At 46.8% G+C, this 22,102-nt stretch overlaps 1 protein-coding gene across 1 annotated transcript in view; it reads left to right on the forward strand.

Moving 5' to 3' along the window:
- NAV2 (neuron navigator 2) overlaps nt 1-22,102 on the forward strand; it is a gene marked incomplete in the record, with an annotated part of 348,087 nt that overhangs the window by 114,443 nt on the left and 211,542 nt on the right. Inside the window, 2 exon segments of the mRNA XM_077453608.1 lie at nt 4,079-4,123; nt 12,171-12,243. Of these exon segments, the coding sequence (XP_077309734.1) occupies nt 4,079-4,123; nt 12,171-12,243 (118 nt within the window).

Consider the following 22,102-nt stretch of genomic DNA (forward strand, 5'->3'; position numbering starts at 1 on the left):
CAGAAAAGGTTCACATACTCTCCCCACAGTTTCCGGCAATCGAGTGATTCCCGGGGGGCGACATCACATATTCTCACATTCACCGTACCACTGACAATCTTTTGCCCCCCAGCAATCTTCCATCTTCCATCTTGTTGTAGATCATTCCATCCCTCCACTCCTCACATTGATAGGTGATGGTCTTCAGCTCTCAGAGCTACTGGAAAATCACACACATGGGTCAGGAACAAGTTTAAAACTTTGCTGGACTGTCTGTAGTCAGCCGTCTCCGTACAGCAACAATATAGAGCGAGCGATTTGTATAGAATTCTACATCTATAGAGAGGTGAGAGAAGAGAACAGGCTGCGTGCTCCATCATCCCGGGGGAACATGGAGGGAGAGGGCCCTGTTGGTTGGGGTCTTTTAGGGTCACTAGTGCCATGCATGCATGCCCGTGCGCTGTGGGAATCGGTGTGTGAGACGTCTTGCATTGGTACTGGAAAAGGTTTGCTGCACCCAAATATTGCAGTTTTTTGGTAAAAGATCACCAACTGACAGCTCCAGGATCTTTGTGTTTCTACACCCACCGGCCACTTTATTAGGTACACCTGTTCAATAGCTTGCTAACACAAATTGCTAATCAGCCAATCACATAGCAGCAGCTCAATGCATTTAGGCATCTAGACGTGGTGAAGACGACTCGCTGAAGTTCAAACCGAGCATCAGAATGGGGGAAGAAAGGGGATTTAAAGTGGTTTGTAAACCCTTACAAACCACTTTGACCTTCAGGTAAGCCTAGATTAAGGCTTACCTGTAGGTCCAAGAAATTCAAGAAATATATCTCCTAAACCTATATGGTTTAGGAGATATTTACAAAAAGACAGGCACCGCTGTCTACGGCGCATGCGCCGTAGACAGCGGCGCACTGGCCGCAGATCGCTGCGATATGCCGCTCGTGTCGGCTCCCATGCGCATGCGCGGGAGTGATGTCATCGTGGCTCCGGCGAATCACAGCCGGAGCAGCGAGACCCGGAAGTCACTCCGGGATACATGGTAGCAGTGAAGATGAAGACGGAGGACCGCTTCAGGGGCTTCGTTCTCAGGTAAGTTATTCATAATGAGCTAGTATGCTTTGCCTTGCAGGTTGCATTTTTTTTATTGCCTTTACTTCCACTTTAGGTGACTTTGAACATGGCATGGTTGTTGGTAGCAGATGGGCTGGTCTGAGTATTTCTGGGATTTTCATACACAACCATCTCTCGGGGGTTTACAGAGAATGGTGGGAAAAAGAGAAAATATCCAGTGAGCGGAAGTTGTCTGGAGGAAAATGCCTCGTTGAGGTCAGAGGAGAATGGGCAGACTGGTTCCAGATGATAGAAAGGCAACAGTAACTCAAATAACCACTCGTTGCCTCCAATGTATGCAGAATATAATCTTTGAGCACACAACATATCCAACCTTGAAGCAGATGGGCTACAGAAGCAGAAGACCACACCGGGTGCTACTCAGAACGGGAAACTGAGGCTACAATTGGCACAGGATCACCAAAAATTGGACAATAGAAGATTGGAAAAGCGTTGCCTGGTCTGATGAGTCTGGATTTCAGCTGCGACATTCAGATGGTGGGGTCAGAATTTGGCGCATGGATCCGTCCTGCCTTGTATCACCGGTTCAGGCTGGTGGTGGGGGTGTAATGGTGTGGGGGGTATTTTCTTGGCACACGATGGACCCCTTAGCTTGGTACCAATTGAGCATGGTTTAAACTCCATGGCCTACCTGAGTATTGTTGCTGACCATGTCCATCCCTTTATGACTACAGTGTCCCCATCTTCTGATGGCTCCTTCCAGCAGGATAATGCGCCATGTCACAAAGCTCCAATCATCTCACCACTGGACAATGAGGACCCTGTCCTCCAATGGCCTCCACACTCACCACATCTCATCCAATGGCCTCCACACTCACCACATATCATCCAATAGAGACCTTTGGGATGTGGTGGAAGCCGACAAATCTGCAGCAACTGTGTGATGCTATCAGGTCACTATGGAGCAAAATCTCTGAGGAACGTTTCCAACACCTTGTTGTATCTCTGCCACCAAGAATGAAGGCCAAAGGGGGTCCAACTCGCGACTAGCAAGGTGTACCTAATAAAGTGGCCGATAAGTGTATGGGAAGTCAGCTGGGACAGTCATTACTAGGTGGCCTCTTTCATCCAATCAGATGCAGCCACTGTTCGGGTGTTCTGTCAGCCATGTAGGCCAGCTGTCAGAATACAGTTGCCAGTAGTGGAGATTCCTCCATCCAGGCTCTTTAACTTGGGTAGAGGAATGGAGGGATTTCTCTTGTCCCGAATGGAGTGTATTCTTACAGTGTATAGCCTGCTTAATGCCTAGTACAGACAGACGATCAGAAAATGTTTCTCGTAGGATAGCAGATCGAACGATTTCTGTTTTAATCAGTAAAGTATTCATCTGAAAAAAATCGGAAGACCAAAAACCACGCATGCTCAGAAACAAAAGAATACATTACAATACAACTCATTATTACATCAATCACAACATTTTCAGAACTTTTGCAAATTATTCATTTTTGATACAAGACTAGCGTGCAAACCCCCCCCCCCCCCCCCCCCCCAAAAAAAAAAGCAGGACAATCGTTTGACCGATATTCTCATCGTATGTACCAGGCTTAAAGGAGAAGTACAGCCAAAGCTCTTTGTGGATTACAGGAGTGCAGTTCATTCTGCACTCCTGTCACCCGTTTTCAGCAGACAGCGGGCTGAAGCTCGCTGTCAGCTAATGTCACAGAGCCAGTTCAGGCTGGGGAAAGATTGCAACCATATGGTCTGGATCAGCCCACATGCCCGGACTGGCACCTGACTCAGCCTCTCAGCGAGCCACTGTGTGCCTGAGCTGACTGCTCCCGCCCACTTCATAGCCCAGCGCTCCAGTGAGCTTAAGGTGGCAGAGGGCAGATCAGTGGTGTTTGATCACTCAGTTCTTAATCGCCAGTGGGGAACAGATGCAGCATTGGTTCAACCCCCTAAGTAAGTATGATTCTATGCATTAAGTTAGAAAACCTTCTCTGGTCAAATCACGTAAAGGGTCACAGGTGTCCAGCCGCGTCCAGAGAACCATGTGCTAAAGGTGAACATAGGGGGCATTCAATGACTGACTAAACAGATAATAAAATGTGTCAAATTTGATTTGAATATAGAGAATATAGGAACAAATCTCCAAAATAGAATATAAGAGCCAAATAAAAAAAAAAGTCAACTTTTTTTTTTGTGTTCACTAAAGCTCATTAAAATGTATTTTTCCCTGAAAATTTACATTGACAAACTGCTGTGCAAATGTAAATATATAAAATATAATATAAAAAAAATTGCAAATGTAAAAAATATAATATAAAAAAATTGCAAATATATAAAATATAATATAAAAAAATTGCAACAACAACCATTTTATTCTCCAAGGTCACTGCTTTAAAAAAAAAAAATATATATATATATATATATATATATATATATATATATATATATATATATAAAATTTTATTTTTTATTTGGGAGTTCTAAATAGTTTTCTAGCAAAAAAAAAAATCAGAGTTTTCTGAGTATGAGAAAAATGTCAGAAATGACCCAGACAAGAACTAGTTAACTCTCAGTTTCTGTACAGGTGTGGGGACTTTTCCATGATGCTTGTTATGGATGTTACTGTATTACTAGCTTTATCCAATGTCATGTCAGGTTTTTTCTGATTGTTTTTTTAGTATGTCTGTAGCCCCCCCCCCCCCCCCCCCCCCAGTCCAGAAGCAGCTAATCCGATGGGCCAGCTCAGGATCCCTATCCGTCCCCGGTGGATCCCGGGGCGATTTGTAGATTCTAAAAGCTGTGAACAGTTGTCTCAGCTCCCTAGATGACCTCTCCTCAGCTGTCTTGGGTGGGCCGCTCTTGTGAAATCCCCCACCTCTCTCTCTGGATGTCTTTCAGCGTTTCACATGTTGTCTTGTTCTCTGCTGTGCTTGTTGGATGCTTCATCCCACATACCTGACCGGTGCGATCTTCTCTCTCCTCTCTTCTATTCACAGCGAATGAGAAGGTTGAAGACATCAATGGCTGCCCCAAGAACAGATCACAAATGGTGAGTGACCACATTTCTCTCTCCTGTGTTGAAGCCTTCATTGACAGCTCTTGAGGATATCTGCGGCTCGATCATAAATAGCTTTTGTCTTAGGCTGGCCACACATGTTCAATTTTCTTGTACAATTTTCCTTTAGATTTACCAAAAAACCATACGGTACTGCTTGGACCTTGAAGAAGGGGACATACCCTGAAAGCTTGTCCTGAAAAATTGTATGTTAGTGCAAATAAAACATTAAAAAAAAAAAGTATCAAGGACAGTACTCAATCTTCTCTCTCCCAAAAACCATATAATATGCATAGGTGTGCGCAGTCTATTGAATTAGGGTGTGCACCCCAAAGCTCAAAACACGCATGAGTGCGCTTGTGTGTATACAGTGTGTGTCTGTGTGTGCGTATATATGTGTGTATACAGTGTGGTGTGTCTGTGTGTGTGTGTGTATACAGTGGAACCTTGGATTACGAGCATAATCTGTTCCAGGAGAATGCTTGTAATCCAAAGCACTCGCATATCAAAGCGAGTTTCCCCACAGAAGTCAATGGAAACTAAGATAATTTGTTCCGCACTGACTTCTATTACATGCAATACCGCATGTGGCCAGAGGTGGGGGAGGGGGCGCCGGAGAGCCTCAGAAATACTCGGGGACAGCTCGGCTGAACTCGGAGAGGCTCGGAAACACTCGGAAACTGAATATTTCAGAGTGTTTCCGAGTATTTCAGAGTCATTCCGAGTATTTCCGAACTGTTCCGAGTGTCATCCGCACCTCTGGCCAAATGCAGTGCCAATTACCTTTGAATTCTGCTAGTTTTGCGAGACAACACTCGCAAACCGAGTCAGAATAAAAAAAAAAAAAAAAAAAAAAAAGTTGCTCATCTTTCAAAGTGCTCGTTAACCACATTACTCATAAACCAAGGTTCCACTGTGTATGTGTGTGTGTATATATATATCTATATATATATATATATATATTATATATATATATATATATATATATATATATAGATATATATATAGACACATATACACACACGCAGATACACTCTTATGGCAGAGATCTTTTCTAATCTCCCTGCCAGCACACAGAGTGCTAATGCGCACAGAGGGTGTGCGTTAGGGTGTGCCCAGGAACACCTGGCACACCCCCTGCGCACGCCTATGATAATATGAGGTCAAAACTAAACCACTTTCAATTGTATCCAATTAGGCAGGCACTTGCACTACATAATTGAATGTAAATCCCAAGAAAATTGTATAATGTGTGGCCAGCCTTACTGTAAGTTCGGTTGAATTAACCACTTCCCATCCCACGTATAGTAATATGAAGGTGGCTCTGTCATCCTGGGTGGCCATCATATGACGTCCTCGGTTTCCCGGCCATTTAGGGGGCTTGCATGCGTGCGACGCGTCACTCGGGAGCCAATGCGCGTGCCCCGGCACCCACGATCTCCGCCGGGCACCCACAATTGCTTGTCACAGAGTGAGAACCGGGATCTGTGTGTATGTGTAAACACACAGATCCACGTCCTGTCAGGGGAGAGTAGACAGATCGTGTGTTCCTTGTATATAGGGATACCGATCGGTCACCTCCCCCAGTCAGTCTCCTCCCCCCATAGTTAGAATCTAGCCCTAGGTAACACATTTAACCCCTTGATCGCCCCCTAGTGTTAACCCCTTCCCTGCCAGTGACATTTATACAGTAATCGGTGCATATTTATAGCACTGATCGCCGTGTAATTGTCAATGGTCCCAAATAGTGCCAAAAGTGTCCAATTTGTCTGCCAGATCGCAGATCACCGCCATTACTAGAAAAAAAAATAATAATAATAAAAATGGCATAAATCTATCCCCTATTTTATAGACACTATAACTTTTGTGCAAACCAATCAATATACGCTCATTGCGATTTTTTTTTTTTATTAAATTTTGTTATTTTTTTTACAAAAAATATGTAGAAGAATATATATCGGCCTAAACTGAGGAAGAAATGTTTTCATTTTTTTGTTTAAATTGGGATATTTATTATAGCAAAAAGTGAGTTTTTTTCAAAATTGCCTATCTTTTCTTTTTTTTTTGTTTATAGAGCAAAAAATAAAAATACCACCAAAAGAAATCTCTATTTGTGGGGAAAAAAAATGATCAAAACTTCATATGGGTATAGTGTTGCGTGACGGCGATTGTCATTCAAAATGTTACAGCGCTGAAAGCTGAAAATTGGTCTGGGCAGGAAGGGGGTAAAAATGCCCGGTATTGAAGTGGTTAGAGTGGTTTTAAAGGCTTAAGGTTTTTGTTTTTTTTTTCCATTAAAGGAGAAGTACAGTCCAAGCTCATTTTGCTGTGCTCCTCCTATGGGTCACAGGTGTGCAGTACGTTCTGCACTCCTGTGACCCGTTTTCAGCAAACAGCGGGTTGAAGCCCGCTGTCAGCTGACGTCACAGAGCCTGTCCAGGCTGGGGAAAGATCGCGACCATATGGTTGGGATACGCCCACATGCCTGGACTGCGAGCCTAAGCCAGCCGCTCCCACCCCCTCCTCCGCTCAGTGCTCCAGTATGTTCTGGAGGGGAGGGCAGTGCAGACAGCGGTGACTGACAGTCTGATAGGGAGTACTGAGAACCGAGTGATCAGGGATGTTTGATCGCTCAGTTCTCAGTGTTAGCCTAGGTTCATACTGACTGCAGGAATGAAATCATGTGAGTTCAGCTGAGATCCCGCATGTCGGTCCTGACTTCGGGGGCGATTTCAGAGACATCTGTGCGGGTTTCTGCACAGGTGTCTATTGAAATCGCACCTGGGAGTTGCCAAAAGTAGTACAGAAACAACTTTGGTAATCGGTGCGGCTCCCCCAAATGCGGCCTTGCACCGATTCGGTCGGTGACATTACCAGCAATAGCCGCTGATTTGGCATGCGATTTGTATGTCAAATTGCATGCCAAATCGCTACAATGTGAACCAGGGCTTAAAGCTGGCAGGGGACAGATGCAGAAATCCACCTAGGTAAGTATATTTAAAAATATACTTACTCCTTTTTTTTTTTTTTTTTTTTTAATGCAGTCTCTGCATTAACCACATCCCCTCTGGAAGTTTTCCCACCGTTCATGATCAGACCATTTTATTTTTTTTTTGCGATATGGCACTGCGTTATTTTAACTGCCAAATGCGCGGTCGTGCGACACTGTATCCAAATAAAATCAATGTCCTTTTTTACCCACAAATAGAGCTTTCTTTTGGTGGTATTTAATCACCCTCTGCGTTTTTTTTTTTGTTTTTTTTTCTCTATAAACCAAATAATTTTGTTTTACTTTCTGCTATAAAACACATCCAATAAAAAATGATAAAAATCTAATTTCTTCATCAGTTTAGGCCAATATGTATTCTGCTACATTTGGTTAAAAAAAAAATCCCAATAAGTGTATATTGATTGGTTTGTGCAAAAGTTATCACGTCTACAAACTATGGGATATTTTAATGGAATTTTTTTTTTTTTTTTTTTACTAGTAATGGTGGCGATCAGCGACTTATAGCGTGAGTGCAATATTGCAACGGACAAATCGAACACTAACTGATTTTTTGGGGACCAGTGACACTAATACAGTGATCAGTGCTAAAAATATGCACGGTCACTGTACTAATGGCGCTGGCTGAGAAGAGGTTAAAGGGGTTGTAAACCCTTGAGGTTTGCATTCTATACATCATGGTGAAAAAAAACCTCCTGTGATGCAGCAGCCCCCCCCCCCCATAGCCCCCCTTTTACCTACCTGAAGCTGATCTATCCAGCCCCAGCCGGTGTCTTGGGTCCTGATTGGATAGATTGATAGCAGTGCAGCCATTGGCTCCCGCTGCTGTCAATCAAATTAAATAACGCAGCTGCTGGGGGGGGGGACAAGTCTGTCTGTGTCAATAGACGCAGCAGCAGGACACGGGAGCATGCCCCCATGAGTTCCCCATGGGAGAGCGGCTCTCCAACGGGACACCCGAGAAGAGTAGGAGCCAGGAGCTGAGGGACCCCAGAATAGGGAGGAGCCAGGAGCTGAGGGACCCCAGAAGAGGAGGAGCCAGGAGCCTGAGGGACCCCAGAAGAGGAGGAGCCAGGAGCTGAGGGACCCCAGAAGAGTAGCCAGGAGCTGAGGGACCCCAGAAGAAGAGGAGCCAGGAGCTGTGGGACCCCAGAAGAGGAGGAGCCAGGAGCTGAGGGACCCCCGCAAAATCAACTGCACAGAGGAGCAAAGTATGACATGTTTGTTTAAAAAAAATATAAAAAACAGCTGAATAAGTATGTGGCAAAGGAAACTTGGAATCCTTTTTGCATGCTATGCAATGCTTGTGGCCGGTCAAACCAACAGCGTAACAGCCAGGTGCTAGCATTTCCGAAACCCATGGTGATCAATGGCACCCTGTGTATTTAACCCACAAATTGGCACTTCATTTAAGAATACAGCTGATAAAAGCTATAAAATTTGTATCAGAGTTGTAAATGATATTACAGATTTTATAAACGGTATGTGGCTGTATTTTGCAGCACATTTTGATGCGGTGACGCCTTCCTTCTATACCTTCACGTAAAGTGAATTCTCTTTTTTTCTTTTTTTGCCCGGAACTAATCCCGGCCACTTGTCACAGATTATTCCGGCCAGCTTGCAGGGTGACAGTTGCAGCTGGTCTATTTTTGTGAGCGTCCCCTCATAGCCACTGTAAAAAAACACTATGCCTGGCACGCCATCCATCTCAGTGACAGCCAGCCCTTGCCACAACTGACTGCTCTCTTCCTGCAGTCTTCTCATGGCTGAAATACTTTACCCTGGGACCCCTCTGTCCTGCCCCCCCCCACCCCCCATCCAATTCACTGGATCCCCTTTTGTCAGTACTGTACCGCAACAATAGCCAGCGTTCCGCTAAAAGTAACGTCTCAAACCCGCCCACGCCACCACACTATTCAAACAGACCGCCAGCCAACGCCGTCTACACGGCCAATCTGCCATATATATATTGGTGAAAATTATTTATAATTTCCATTAGGCTGTTTTTTATACTGACTGTGTTTTTTTTTGTTTTTTTTTATTTGTATTCCAATTTTAGGAAACATGGAAGATCTGTTTATTGTATTTCTTTTTTTTTTTTTTTTTTTTTTTTTTTTATGCTGGTATGTTCAGTAATAAAATAAAAATAGCAAAAAGGAACACACAACAACACTCACACCTGGACAAGAAATGTCATGTACAAAAAACTTTATTAGCTTATGTTTTCTATTTTCCATATACATATTTTAAATATAATATATTTTCCATTTAAAACATAAGAAACTACACTTTTTAGAGGTTGCAGTTCTGCCCTGTACTCTGCTTGCTCTGCAAACACAATGCCACTGCCCCACTTTCTTCCTGCTCTGTAAACGCTGTGCCACCTACCTCCTCTCCTGCCTGCTTTACAAGCCTTATGCCACTTCCCTTCCTTCTGCCAACGCATTGCCACCTACCTCTCCTCCTGCCCGCTTCACAAGCCTTATGCCACTTCCCTTCCCCCTGCCTGCTCTGCAGACTCTGTGCCACTGCTCCACCACCTCCTTCCTGCTCTGTAAAGTCTGTGCCACTGCCTCTCCTCCTGCCTGCTTTGCAAGCCTTCTGCCGCTGGCCCACCTCTTGTCTGCTCCACAGACATTTTGTCACTGGCTGTTCACCTGCTTTCTCCATAAACCTTGTGCCAATTCCTTCCTCCTGCCTGCTGTGCAGATGCTTTGCTATGCCTCGCCTCCTGCCTGCTTTGCAAGCCTTATGCCACTGCCCTGCCTCCTGCCTTCTCTTCAAACACATTGCCACTGCCTCTCCTCTTGCCTGCCTTGCAAGCCATATGTGACTGCCCTGCCTCCTGCCTGCTTTGAAAATGCATTGCCACTGCCCTGCCTGCTGTGCAGACTCTGTGCCACTGGACCACCTCCAGTTTTCTCCACAGAGGCTTTGCCACTGGATTTTCACCTGTTTTCTCTGCAAACTTCATGCCACTTTCCTGCCTGCTGTGCAGACGCTGTGCCACTGCCTCCAATCCTGCTTTCTCTGCAAACCTTGTGCTACCAGCCCTCCTCCTGCTTGCTCTGCCAGTGCTGTGCCCCTACCCTGCCTCTTGCTTGCTCTACAGATCTTTTGCCACTGCCTCTTCCCCCCTGTTTCTCTGCAGACCTTGTGCCAACACCCCTCCTCCTGCTCGCTGTACAGAAATGGTGCCACTATCCTACCTTCTCTACAGATCTTGTGCCTCTGGCCTGACCTCTGCATACACTGCACACTCTGTGCCACTGCCCCAACTCCTGCCTGTTCTGGAGACGTTTTCCCACACCGCATCACAATCACGCTGCACAAATTCGAACCGCAATCGGTGTCAATATCAACGACGCCCAAGAACGGTTCGCAAAAAGCAGTGTGACTGGCTGAATCGGATTGCATGGGTGGCCCATGTTGAGGGCATGCGGTATGGTTTGGGGGGGGGGGGGGCAGATGAGGGTCTAGTATGGATTTTGGGGGGAACCCCATGCCATTTTTTTATTTTTTTGGAGTGGGGGGTCCTCTCCGAATCCATACTAGACCCCTATCCCCCCCCCCCCCCCCCGAACAATACCAGGCCGCATGCCCTCAACATGGGCCACCCATGCGGAAAAAAATATTTAATATTTTTTTTGCCAGTGTTCTGGCATATTCAGTCCGGCCATCATATAGGGTCCGCAGCACGGAGCAGAGGAAGCTTTGGAAAATCTCAGAAGATGAACGGCGCCTGCGCCGTGAGTCGAGGTGGTAGCCCACCATCCAAGCGGACATAGGGCTGGGAAAATGAGAGGGCCCCTCACGGGCGAGCTTCGCTCGCCACACTTCGGGCTCGGCCTCGCTGCGTTCGGCACTTTTATATTCCTACTCTGTCCACTTGGATGGTGGGGCTAGAACCTGGACTCACGGCGCAGGCGCCGTTCATCTTCGGCTATTTTCGGAATCTGTGTGTGCTGTGGACTGTATATGATAGGACACCGGCAACTTTTTATTTTAATTTTTACATTTAGCTTTCAATGGGGAAGCGCGCTGACAGCTAATGCCTCATTGGTTGTTAAAGAGGAGCTGCACCTAAAAAAAAAAAAAAAAAAATATTAAAAGCCAGCAGCTACTAATATTGCAGCTGCTGACTTTTAATAAAATCACACTTACCTGTCCCAGGGTCCAGCGATGTCGGCGGTGGATGACGAGCGATCGCTCGTCTTGCTGCTGCCACCGCCGCCATCCTCTGTCAGGGAATCGGGAAGTGAAGCATGACGGCTTCACTGCCCGGTTCCCTACTGCGCATGCGCGAGTCGCGCTGTGTGTCTCTTATGGTCCCCCGCTGTGTCTCTGGGAACTGTGTGTTTCCCAGAACACAACGGGTGGGGCGGGGCGTCTGTGGGGGTCTGCAGCGGTCTGGCCGGAAGTGGGTGCAGTTACCTGGATTATCCAGGTAACTGCACCCCCCTCCCCCCTGAAAGGTGCCGATTGTGGCACCGGAGGGGGGGGGGGGATCAGATTAGCGGAACTTCCCCTTTAGGGTGAAGAACTGCTTTAAGGACACGACAGCAGGCTATATACAGTGTTTTAAACAGGAAAATTAAAACTGCAAAACACATCAAAAATCGCATCACAAACACAACACTTGTGTTTTTGGTGTGATTCATTCGAAGTCTATTACACGCAAAACGCGGGGGAAAAAAGTCCTCGACCCCCCCCTCCCTTCCAAAAACGCACCAGCCGCAAAACGCATAGATGTGAACCTGTACCATAGGAAACCATGTTAAATGGACTGTAGTGCGTTTCTGCAAACTGCAAAACGCACTAAATAAAACGCATAGGCGTGAACCTAGGGTTATAGATCGCCTGTAGATTGACATTTTTAGTGCATGGCCATTATATAACCCAGCAGACCTGATAAAACCCCCATTCACTGTTATCTGTAGCTGTAGCTTTGATCAATGTTGTTCCTGTATTCTCAGACATGATTTCACACAGTGACACCACTCCGTGTAACCTGTCACCTTCTGTTTTCTTTAGATTGAGAATATTGATGCGTGCCTGAGCTTCCTGGCAGCCAAAGGAATTAACATACAAGGCCTGTCAGCTGAGGGTGAGTCCCCGATCTTCCTGTCTGATTGCACGTAGACAATAAGCCTCATTTATAAATGGTGGGGGGGGATGGGGGGGGGGGGGGGGGACACCTTGCAAACGTTTCTAAGAGTAACCAACCAAATGTTTGTTTTTATTCTATCTAGTCAGATGTAATCTATGTCAGGGCAAAATAGACAAAAAAAATAAGAAAACATTCAGTACATCTCTCCATTAGGCCTCTTTCACACGACATGCGACTTTTCAGCGACTGGAAGCAATGCCTGTGTAATCTTGAGGTGTATGGACCTTATGTTGCATCACTGTCAGACCAAACTAGTTCAAGGAACTACTTTGAAGTCGCACAGATATGAACGGTTCTCATTGGAAATCGTGGGGTACGACTTGTCATGTGACTTTGCATTCCCAAGTGTGAAAGGGGCCTTACATGCATATTTCCCCAAAATGACTACAGAAAGATTTGTGTTGAACTTCAGTGAGCTCCTAAGTTACTGTAGTCAGCTGACAACACAGTGGCTGCACTTAAAACCGCCCCCCCCCCCCCCCCCCCCAGCATCGATGTCATCCCTACCTGTGTTGTCCCCCTGCTAGACTACAGAACACCTCCCCCCTCCTCACTGTCAGAACATAGGTGGGTGCGTTCTGTAGTGAATCAAGGAAGTAGGGCTGACAACACTGCTTGGGACGTCAATGCAGGAGATGCATCGCATTGTCCGCTTCAACTGGACATTAGGAGCTTGCCGGATTTTTGGCAATTGATCGGGTATCTCTCTGTGGTGCATTTTGTAAGGGTGGGTTTAGATGCCTGTAAAAACCTAAATCTGGCTACATCAACCACACAAGTCTTTTCATACACAATGCATCTTTGTTGGCATTTGTTAAACTCAGAAGTCCGTGGATTTTTAGGCGGTTACATGCCAATTTTGGGTAATTTTTGTTTTAAAATTTGAGTTAACAAAAATTCTGGTCAACGGTCTTGCTGGGATGGATAAAAAAAAAAAAGAAAGTAAAGGGCCCAAATATTTATCTTGTCTGGGGAAAATGCCTCTCTGTGCTCCCTCTTGTGCCAGTCATGTGACAAAGGCACCAGACACCGAGTCATGTGATCTCTGCTGAAGGGCAGGATTCGTCTAATTTAAACTTTTTGATTTAGCCCCTTAGCGCAGATCATGCAATCAACGGCTTGGAGCGCTTTATGGCATCCCAAGATAAATTCTTCATCCCTTTTGTATTACTGTTCATGTTTCCCACCATCCATATTTACATTTAGGCCTCATGTACACTGCAGCTGGTAAATGGACATTTAGGAGCAGTTGTGCATTTATTTCAGGAGAGGGGGAGAGAGACAGAGAGATGAGGGGGGGGGGGGTGAGAGAGAGGGGGCTGAGAGGGGGAGGAGATAGAAAGGGGGAGGGGAGAGAGGGCGGAGAGTGGGAGGTGGGTGAGAGAGAGAGGGGGAGGAGATAGAAAGAGGGAGGGGGGAGAGGGGGATAGAGGGCGAAGAGTGAGTGAGAGGGGGGAGAGAGAGAGGGGGGAGAGAGAGAGAGAGGGGGGGGGAGAGAGAAGGCGAGGGTAAGAGAGAGAGTGGTTGAGGGAGAGGGGGAGGAGATAGAAAGGGGAGGAGAGAGAGGGGGAGAGAGAAGAAGAAAGGGGAGGAGAGAGAGGGGGAGAGAGAAGATGAAAGGGGAGAAGGGAGGGGGAGAGAGAAGAAGAGAGGGGGTGAGAGAGAGGGGGTGAGAGAAGCAGAGAGAGAGGGGGTGAGAGAGAGAGGGAGAGAGAAGCAGAGAGAGGGGGGTGAGAGAGAGGGTGAGAGAGAGAGGAGGGGGTACGAGAGAGAGAGGGGTGGAGGGAGAGGGGGAGGAGATAGGAGGGTGAGAGAGAAGGAGAAGGAGGGTGAGAGAGAAGGAGAGGGAGGGTGAGAGAGAAGGAGAGGGGGGGTAAGGGATAGAGAAGAAGGGGGGTAAGGGAGAGAGGAGGAGGGGGGCGTAAGGGAGAGAGGAGGAGAGGGGGGGGTAAGGGAGAGAGGAGGAGAGGGGGGGGTAAGGGAGAGAGGAGGAGAGAGGGGGTAAGGGAGAGAGGAGGGGAGAGGGGGTAAGGGAGAGAGAAGGAGGGAGTGAGAGAGAGATGGGGAGGAGATAGAAAGGGGAGAGAGGGGGGAGAGAGGGCAGAGAGTGAGAGAGGGAGGGATAGAGAGTGGGAGGGGGGCAGGGGCACACACACTGTCTTATTGAAAACTCTTCTGAACTAAAACTCTCATTTATGCCCCTAAACGCTGCATGTAAAAGTGGCAAAATGGACGTTTTTCATGTCGGTTAATAGCTGTCTTCAAACATCCAGTGTACATGACGCCTTAGAGTACAGGTCACCTAAAAGTTAATAACGTCCTAACAAAAAGCCAATAAATATATATTTTATTTGTACACATTATGTACTTCTTCACTTATGGCTCTAATCAGGTACTTCAAAAACAACCCCCCGCCGCTGTAATTCAGGCGCCCAAAAAGGGGCCAGGCGCCTGAATAGGGGGGTGGCAGAGGCGGCCATTGATAGATCCATGTAATGCATGAATCTATCTATTGGTGACAGAGGGGGTGGCGCCCGTACACCTTTATGGACGCGCCACTGCTTACTCGGCATAACATCATCTTTTATAATTTTCCAAACAATTGGGTATTGTATTGTGTTTTTGTGCATTAAAATTCATTAAAGTATATTTTTTTCCCCAAAAAATTGTGTTTGAAGAAATGCTTTGCAAATATTGTGTGAAGTAAAAATATGCAAAGCCCATCATTTTATTCTCTAGGACCTCTGCTTAAAAAAAAAAAATTTTTTTTAAAAGCAAGCCGAGCTATGCAATGACATCTGTCAAGATCCTTGGAATACATATAAATGACTTGGAGAGGATTGCTATTTTCCTACTTTTATCATTTTTTTCAAATTCTGCTTTAAACTACAATTTTGAGTAAAATACCTCCCAGGCCGATGCTGCATTTTACAGAGAAGATGGCCACTCTCAGTTATAAATTGCTACAAGTTATTAGTAAATGTAAATAATCAGATCATTTTGTCACGCTTGGGCAAGTCATGTGACCTGGGGAAACCATGTGCCCTCTTCTCGGAATGACAGACTTCTCCTTTTTTCTCACAATCGCCTTTTTAAAATTTGTGAAATCTGACAATCCGGGGGATTAGGACCTGTCATATCGCACACTGACAAAGTAAATAAGGTGCGATGAGCCGTCATTGTCCTCTCCCCGGGCAGTTGAACTCTTAATTGTCTAGATTTAAGCTTGAAAAGAAGAGCTCTCACGTTGTTCCTCTCCAAGCAGAAAGGTCTCTTTGTCTCGCTCGAAAAAATTCCAGGCTCCAGAAATAGGTGGTGTATTTGGTGTCACTCTATTTCAGTGACACAAGTGCAAGGCTGGAAATACTGTGATGATGACTCGGTACACCAGTTGTACACGCAAAAAATAAAAGTGTCATCGCGGAAAGCGGGCGGAAGATATCTGTATTTGTGTGGGCATCCATTGAGCTTGGATTTCACCCTGAAATATGACATATTGTCAGGGAAAAGCAGGATAACCGGAAGGGGAAATGTACTACAACAGCTGGTGGTGGTAGCATTGCCTGGAGGTGGAACATTGATGGGCCGCAGATGTGCAGATGTCCCAAGAAGATGTCTTATATTAGGAATTCTGAATGGGATTGGAGTTACATAACATCCAGTCAAACACTTGAGGAACTTTTATGAGCCAGTGATTATTGGGTAAGTTAGAACAGATTTAATTTGATCCAAGAAGATTGCAACATTTGTGGCTTGATTGTACAGCAGAACGTTCTCTATGGTAGCCCTGGGTGTATTATGTAATCTTACAGGTTCTCTTTTTTCCCCCAGTCACCATCAGCTTTTATATATATATATATATATATATATATATATATATATATATATATATATATATATATATATATATATATATATATAAATAAATAAATTTGTAGCAACCTCTTAGCCCTTGTACACACGGTCTTAGATTCCGACAACCAAATCCGTCGGATTTTGTCCGACGGATTTTGTCCGAAACTGTTGTATACACACGGTCAGACGAAGTTGTCGGAAAATCCGATCGTTCAGAACGTGATGACGTTACTTCGTTACGACGGGACTACGTTCAGGCTAGTAGCCAATAGCTTTGATGTAGGAATTTGATCTGAGCATGCGTGGCACTTTGTCCGATCGGAATTCTCTACACATGATCGGAGTATGTCCGATTGGAGCATTTTGTCGGAAAAGATTTCCCGCAAGTTGGAAAATTTGGTCCGACGGAAACTGTCCGATGCAGACCACACACAGTCGGAATATCCGTCAAAACGCTCCGATCGGACACATTCCGTCGGAATCTCCGATCGTGTGTAAAAGGGCTAAGTGTGGGCTTCTAGGTAAATTTAGTCCTCAGTGTAATCAGTGGAGCAGTGGTTGATTGTTCAGGCCTGCTCAGTGTTTCACAGGCTGCTACTCTGTGGGCAGCCTGAATATATACTCTATGGAACTTCAGCCAATCCTTGGGGAGACATGCCCAGTAGGTGGTTAGAGGGCCTATAAAGAGTCTGAGGCCTGGGACAGAGGAGCTGAGTTTCTGGGTCCAGTCCTGCTGAAGGAGATCCATGTGTAGGGCCTCTGCTCCTAGGGCAGGAGTACTAGAAAAGCAATTAGGAAGACATTGAGGTTTCAGCTAGGGGGGGGGGACTACTCGCAAGTTTAGTCCTGGAATCTGTTTGGGTTTGGAGAAGCTCACTGAAGAGTACCAGGAGGAAGTTGGAGGGATAAGTGTGCTGATGCCCTATGGTGGTGTGAGGCCGCGTACACACGCGCGGACTGTTTGCCCAACCTTGTTCGTCAAACAGTTTCGGCAAACAGTCCGCTCAAAATTTGCATGAGCGGACTTGCCCACACACGAGCGGACTGTTTCAGCGAACTGTTTGCCAAACAGTCCGCTCAACTTTTGAAATGAACGGACTCGCCCACGTAAGGAGGAGGCAAATCCGCCCATTTCGAGCGCGTGTACAGGTAGGCGGGGCCCGCGAAGGAGACGTTGCGGGCTCCGCCGCCTGGAATGGGCTTAAAGGGGAACCCCAACGCCGAAAAAAATCGGCGTGGGGGTTCCCCCAAAGTCCACACCAGACCCTTGTCCGAGCACGCTACCCGGCCGGCCAGGAAAGGGGGGCGAGCGAGCGCGCCCCCCTCCTGAGCCGTACCAGGCCGCATGCCCTCAACATGGGGGGTGCCTTGGGGAAGGGGGGGCCGCGCGGCCCCCCCACCCCAAAGCACCTTGTCCCCATGTTGATGAGGACAAGGGCCTCTTCCCGACAACCCTGGCCGTTGGTTGTCTGGGTCTGCGGGCGGGGGGCTTATCGGAATCCGGGAGCCCCCTTTAAGAAGGGGGCCCCCGGATACCGGCCCCCCACCCTATGTGAATGAGTATGGGGTACAATGTACCCCTACCCATTCACCTGTGAAATAAAGTACAAAAAAAAACACAACACAGGGAAAAAATATTTTATTGCACAGCTCCGGGGGTCTTCCGTCTTCGGGGGTCTTCTCGCCGGACTCCTCCGCTATCTGTGTGTAGCTCTTTTACTAGCGGAGGAGTCCGGCTTTCTTCCTCCCCGCCGCCGGCCTCTTCTCCCGACTTCGGGGGTCTTGTCCCCCTCTTCGGTTCTTCTGCCGGGCCACCGCGCCTTCTTCTAGCTCTTTTACAGGCGGTGGCCTGGTCTTCTGTCGCCGCTGCCTTCCGTTCTTCTGTCGCCGCCTTCGGTTCTTCTGCCGGGCCACCGCGCCTTCTTGTAGCTCTTTTACAGGCGGTGGCCCGGTCTTCTGTCGCCGCTGTCGTCGCCGCCGCCTTCCGTTCTTGTTCTTCTTCTTGTTCTTCTTCTTCTTCTCCTGGAGATGTTGACTCGACGAGCTCTCCGGCCGGAATGCCAGAGCCGCGCTGTGCGGTCACTTATATAGTGACAATGGGGCGGTGTCACATGGTATATGTCACATGGGTTGGTCACATGGTGACCCCGCCCCCTTACGATGTCATAGTCCCCATGTGACATCAACCCATGTGACCAACCCATGTGACATATACCATGTGACACCGCCCCATTGTCACTATATAAGTGACCGCACAGTGCGGCTCTGGCATTCCGGCCGGAGAGCTCGTCGAGTCAACATCTCCAGGAGAAGAAGAAGAACAACAAGAAGAAGAACAAGAACGGAAGGCGGCGGCGACGACAGCGGCGACAGAAGACCGGGCCACCGCCTGTAAAAGAGCTACAAGAAGGCGCGGTGGCCCGGCAGAAGAACCGAAGGCGGCGACAGAAGAACGGAAGGCAGCGGCGACAGAAGACCGGGCCACCGCCTGTAAAAGAGCTAGAAGAAGGCGCGGTGGCCCGGCAGAAGAACCGAAGAGGGGGACAAGACCCCCGAAGTCGGGAGAAGAGGCCGGCGGCGGGGAGGAAGAAAGCCGGACTCCTCCGCTAGTAAAAGAGCTACACACAGATAGCGGAGGAGTCCGGCGAGAAGACCCCCGAAGACGGAAGACCCCCGGAGCTGTGCAATAAAATATTTTTTCCCTGTGTTGTGTTTTTTTTTGTACTTTATTTCACAGGTGAATGGGTAGGGGTACATTGTACCCCATACTCATTCACATAGGGTGGGGGGCCGGTATCCGGGGGCCCCCTTCTTAAAGGGGGCTCCCGGATTCCGATAAGCCCCCCGCCAGCAGACCCCGACAACCAACGGCCAGGGTTGTCGGGAAGAGGCCCTTGTCCTCATCAACATGGGGACAAGGTGCTTTGGGGTGGGGGGGCCGCGCGGCCCCCCCTTCCCCAAGGCACCCCCCATGTTGAGGGCACGCGGCCTGGTACGGCTCAGGAGGGGGGCGCGCTCGCTCGCCCCCCTTTCCTGGCCGGCCGGGTAGCGTGCTCGGACAAGGGTCTGGTGTGGACTTTGGGGGAACCCCCACGCCGTTTTTTTTCGGCGTTGGGGTTCCCCTTTTAAGCCCATTCCAGACGGCGGAGCCCGCGACGTCTCCTTCGCGGGCCCCGCCTACCTGTACACGCGCTCGAAATGGGCGGACTTTCCGAGCGGGAACAGTTTGCTCATTTCGAAAGTAGCCTACACACGGGCGGACTGTTCGCTCAAACACAGTTTCAGCGGACAGTTTTTCGGAATTTCCGAAAGACTTTGTCCGTCCAACTGTCCGCTGAAACTGTCCGCTGAAAGCCCACACACGGGCGGACTGTCCGCCCAAACACTGTTCAGCGGACAAGGTTGGGCGAACAGTCCGCCCGTGTGTACGCGGCCTGAGTCTGCATCTCCCTCACTGAGAAGAGTCTGGTGGATATCGAAAGGAGGCAACTGATGATCCTGTGGCTGAGTCAGTAAATGACTGCAGTGCTGGAAAGTTGGTGACCGTGTGTAGCTTTGGTCTCTGGGAGAAGTGATGGTCACCGTCAGCATTAGAGATTCTGTGGAACGTTTTTGTGCAGTTCAGCAAGCTAGAGAAGAGTCCACAAATGTAGTTCACCAGTTTTGGTGTATCACATGCTCCCTTCACCCCATCCAAGTTCAACCTTCCAATAAAAACCCTAAAAAGACACCCCTAGACTGTTCCTTTGAGCCAGTGGAAGAGTGAAGAAAATGCAGTGTGCCTTGCTGTGTGTGCTTTAACTGGGGAAAAATCACTAAGTTCACCAGCGGTTCCTTAGGGGGTGTGCTACATGTTGAATGGTCATTGTATGTATGAGTTGGAGTCCATGAGGTTTTTAGTGAAAGGGAGACCCACACATCCCTAGGTGTCTTAGACAACAAAAATTTTACAGATAAGTGAAAGGACAGAGAAGGCCTATCAAGGACCACATATGTTCTCTTTCAAAAAGTGTGGACCTTTTGGGTGTCCTCAGGACAAGAGGAGAGGACTGTAAGTGTCTTCAGTCCAAGAATGGCGCACTTTGAGTGGGCACATTCAAAGAGTAAGGGCTTATGGGTGTCATTGGTTCATGAGTGGGGGGGGCTGTGTGTTTCATCGGTTCAAGAGTGGGGCCCTGTGGATGTTTCCAGTCCAGTAGTTGGGCATTTTTGGTCCGGCAGTGGTTTTCATTGGTCCTACAGTGGGAGACTGTAGGTGTCGTGGGTTCTACAGTGGGATACCTATAGTGCCATTGATTCTACAGTGGAGGACTGTAGGCCTCATCATTCTACAGAGGTAGGCTGTAGGTGTCTCTAGTCCTACAGAGGTGGACCATAGGTGTTATTGGTCCTACAACAGGGGATTATGAGTGTCACTGGTACTACGATGGGGGGTTATGGATGTGAATGTCATCAGTCTATAGATGAGAGGTCACGGTCATTGCTTGTCCAGGATGATATGAGGGCAGCCTTGTGCTTGGTAGTTTCACACAAGGATTGTACTTTACTGGTTCTCGCAGTCCAAATCTATGTAATGAATCTGACTGCAAACAGTAGGTGCTCTGTAGAGTTATCTAAACTTTTTTTCTCAGCCATGATCACGAAGGGAGCCTAATCACATTCTCTTATGTGCAGATTAGTGCATAAGGAAACACTTACAAATTTCTATTAAAAAAAAAAAAAAAAAAAAATGAAATTGCATAAATAAATAATATCTAGTAAATTTTACATTTACTTAAAATCACTGATAATTGCAATAAAGATGTTCTTTTAATCCACTCTATTTGTAGTAACAGGAAATAGAATTTCCTGCTGACATTACACAAAGCCTGTACATATGATATTTATATCAGTGTTTTTGTTTATTTGTAAATTGTGTGCAAAAACATGCAAATTGTGCTAATTTCCATTGAATGGACCTCACAAGTACAAGGCACTGGAGTCCCTGACACCTCTTGTATGGGGAATAAATCACTATTTGCTCACACCTGTTAATAGGCACGTTCCCCATTCAGGCCCTTTACACCGAAGAATATTTTGTTTTTGTCCTCTCTGTCGCCGTGCAGACTGCGGCCCGTCTTTTAACGCTTGAAATGTATACACTTGTAAATAAAGGGAGCACCTGTTCCTGGCCTCTGTCTGCGCTTGTAATTACTGCTGTAAATCCATTGAATAGGAGCTGTCTGCGGCCCGGTATCACCCATGACCTGACCATGTGACTCCCGCCTGGCTTCCATATTGTCGGCCTTTCACAGACCAGTAGCCACATCACTCTCCATCTGTATCATTGTTACATGGAACTGCTGGTGTGCTCTTGGCTGGACTGTACCGCCATCACAAAAACTGCTAGAGAGCCATGAATAGATGCTATTACACACAAGGTAATGGGAGTTATACAGAAAATAACCATCCTTTAACACCTACACAGTTTTTTGCATTTTTTGCACACGTTAAAAAAATGGTTGTAGACTTGAAGGTTACTGAAAATCCCCCAAAACATAACCTATTTTCTGAAAGACACCCTGGAGTATAAAATGATAGTTACAATTTTTTTTATGTCACAATAGCGATTTATCAAGAGCAACACTTGCTGACCATGTCTTTTCTGGCACTTTTTGTTTACAAGTTTAAATCGGTATTTGTTACTAGAAAATGACTTATGACCCCCAAATTATATATATATATAATATAAAATTGCAACAATCACCATCTTATTCCCTAGGGTCTCTGCTAATATATATATATATATATATATATATATATATATATATATATATATATATATATATATATATATATATATATATAATTTTTTTTTATTTTTTATTTTTTTTTAGCAGAGACCCTAGGGCCTAGGGTCTCTGCTAAAAAAAAAAAAAAAAAAAAAATTATATATGTATAT

Source organism: Lithobates pipiens, unplaced genomic scaffold, assembly GCF_037356315.1.
Source record: "Lithobates pipiens isolate NorthernLeopardFrog02 unplaced genomic scaffold, aLitPip1_a1.2 Scaffold_24, whole genome shotgun sequence".
Classification (NCBI taxonomy): Eukaryota; Metazoa; Chordata; class Amphibia; order Anura; family Ranidae; genus Lithobates; species Lithobates pipiens.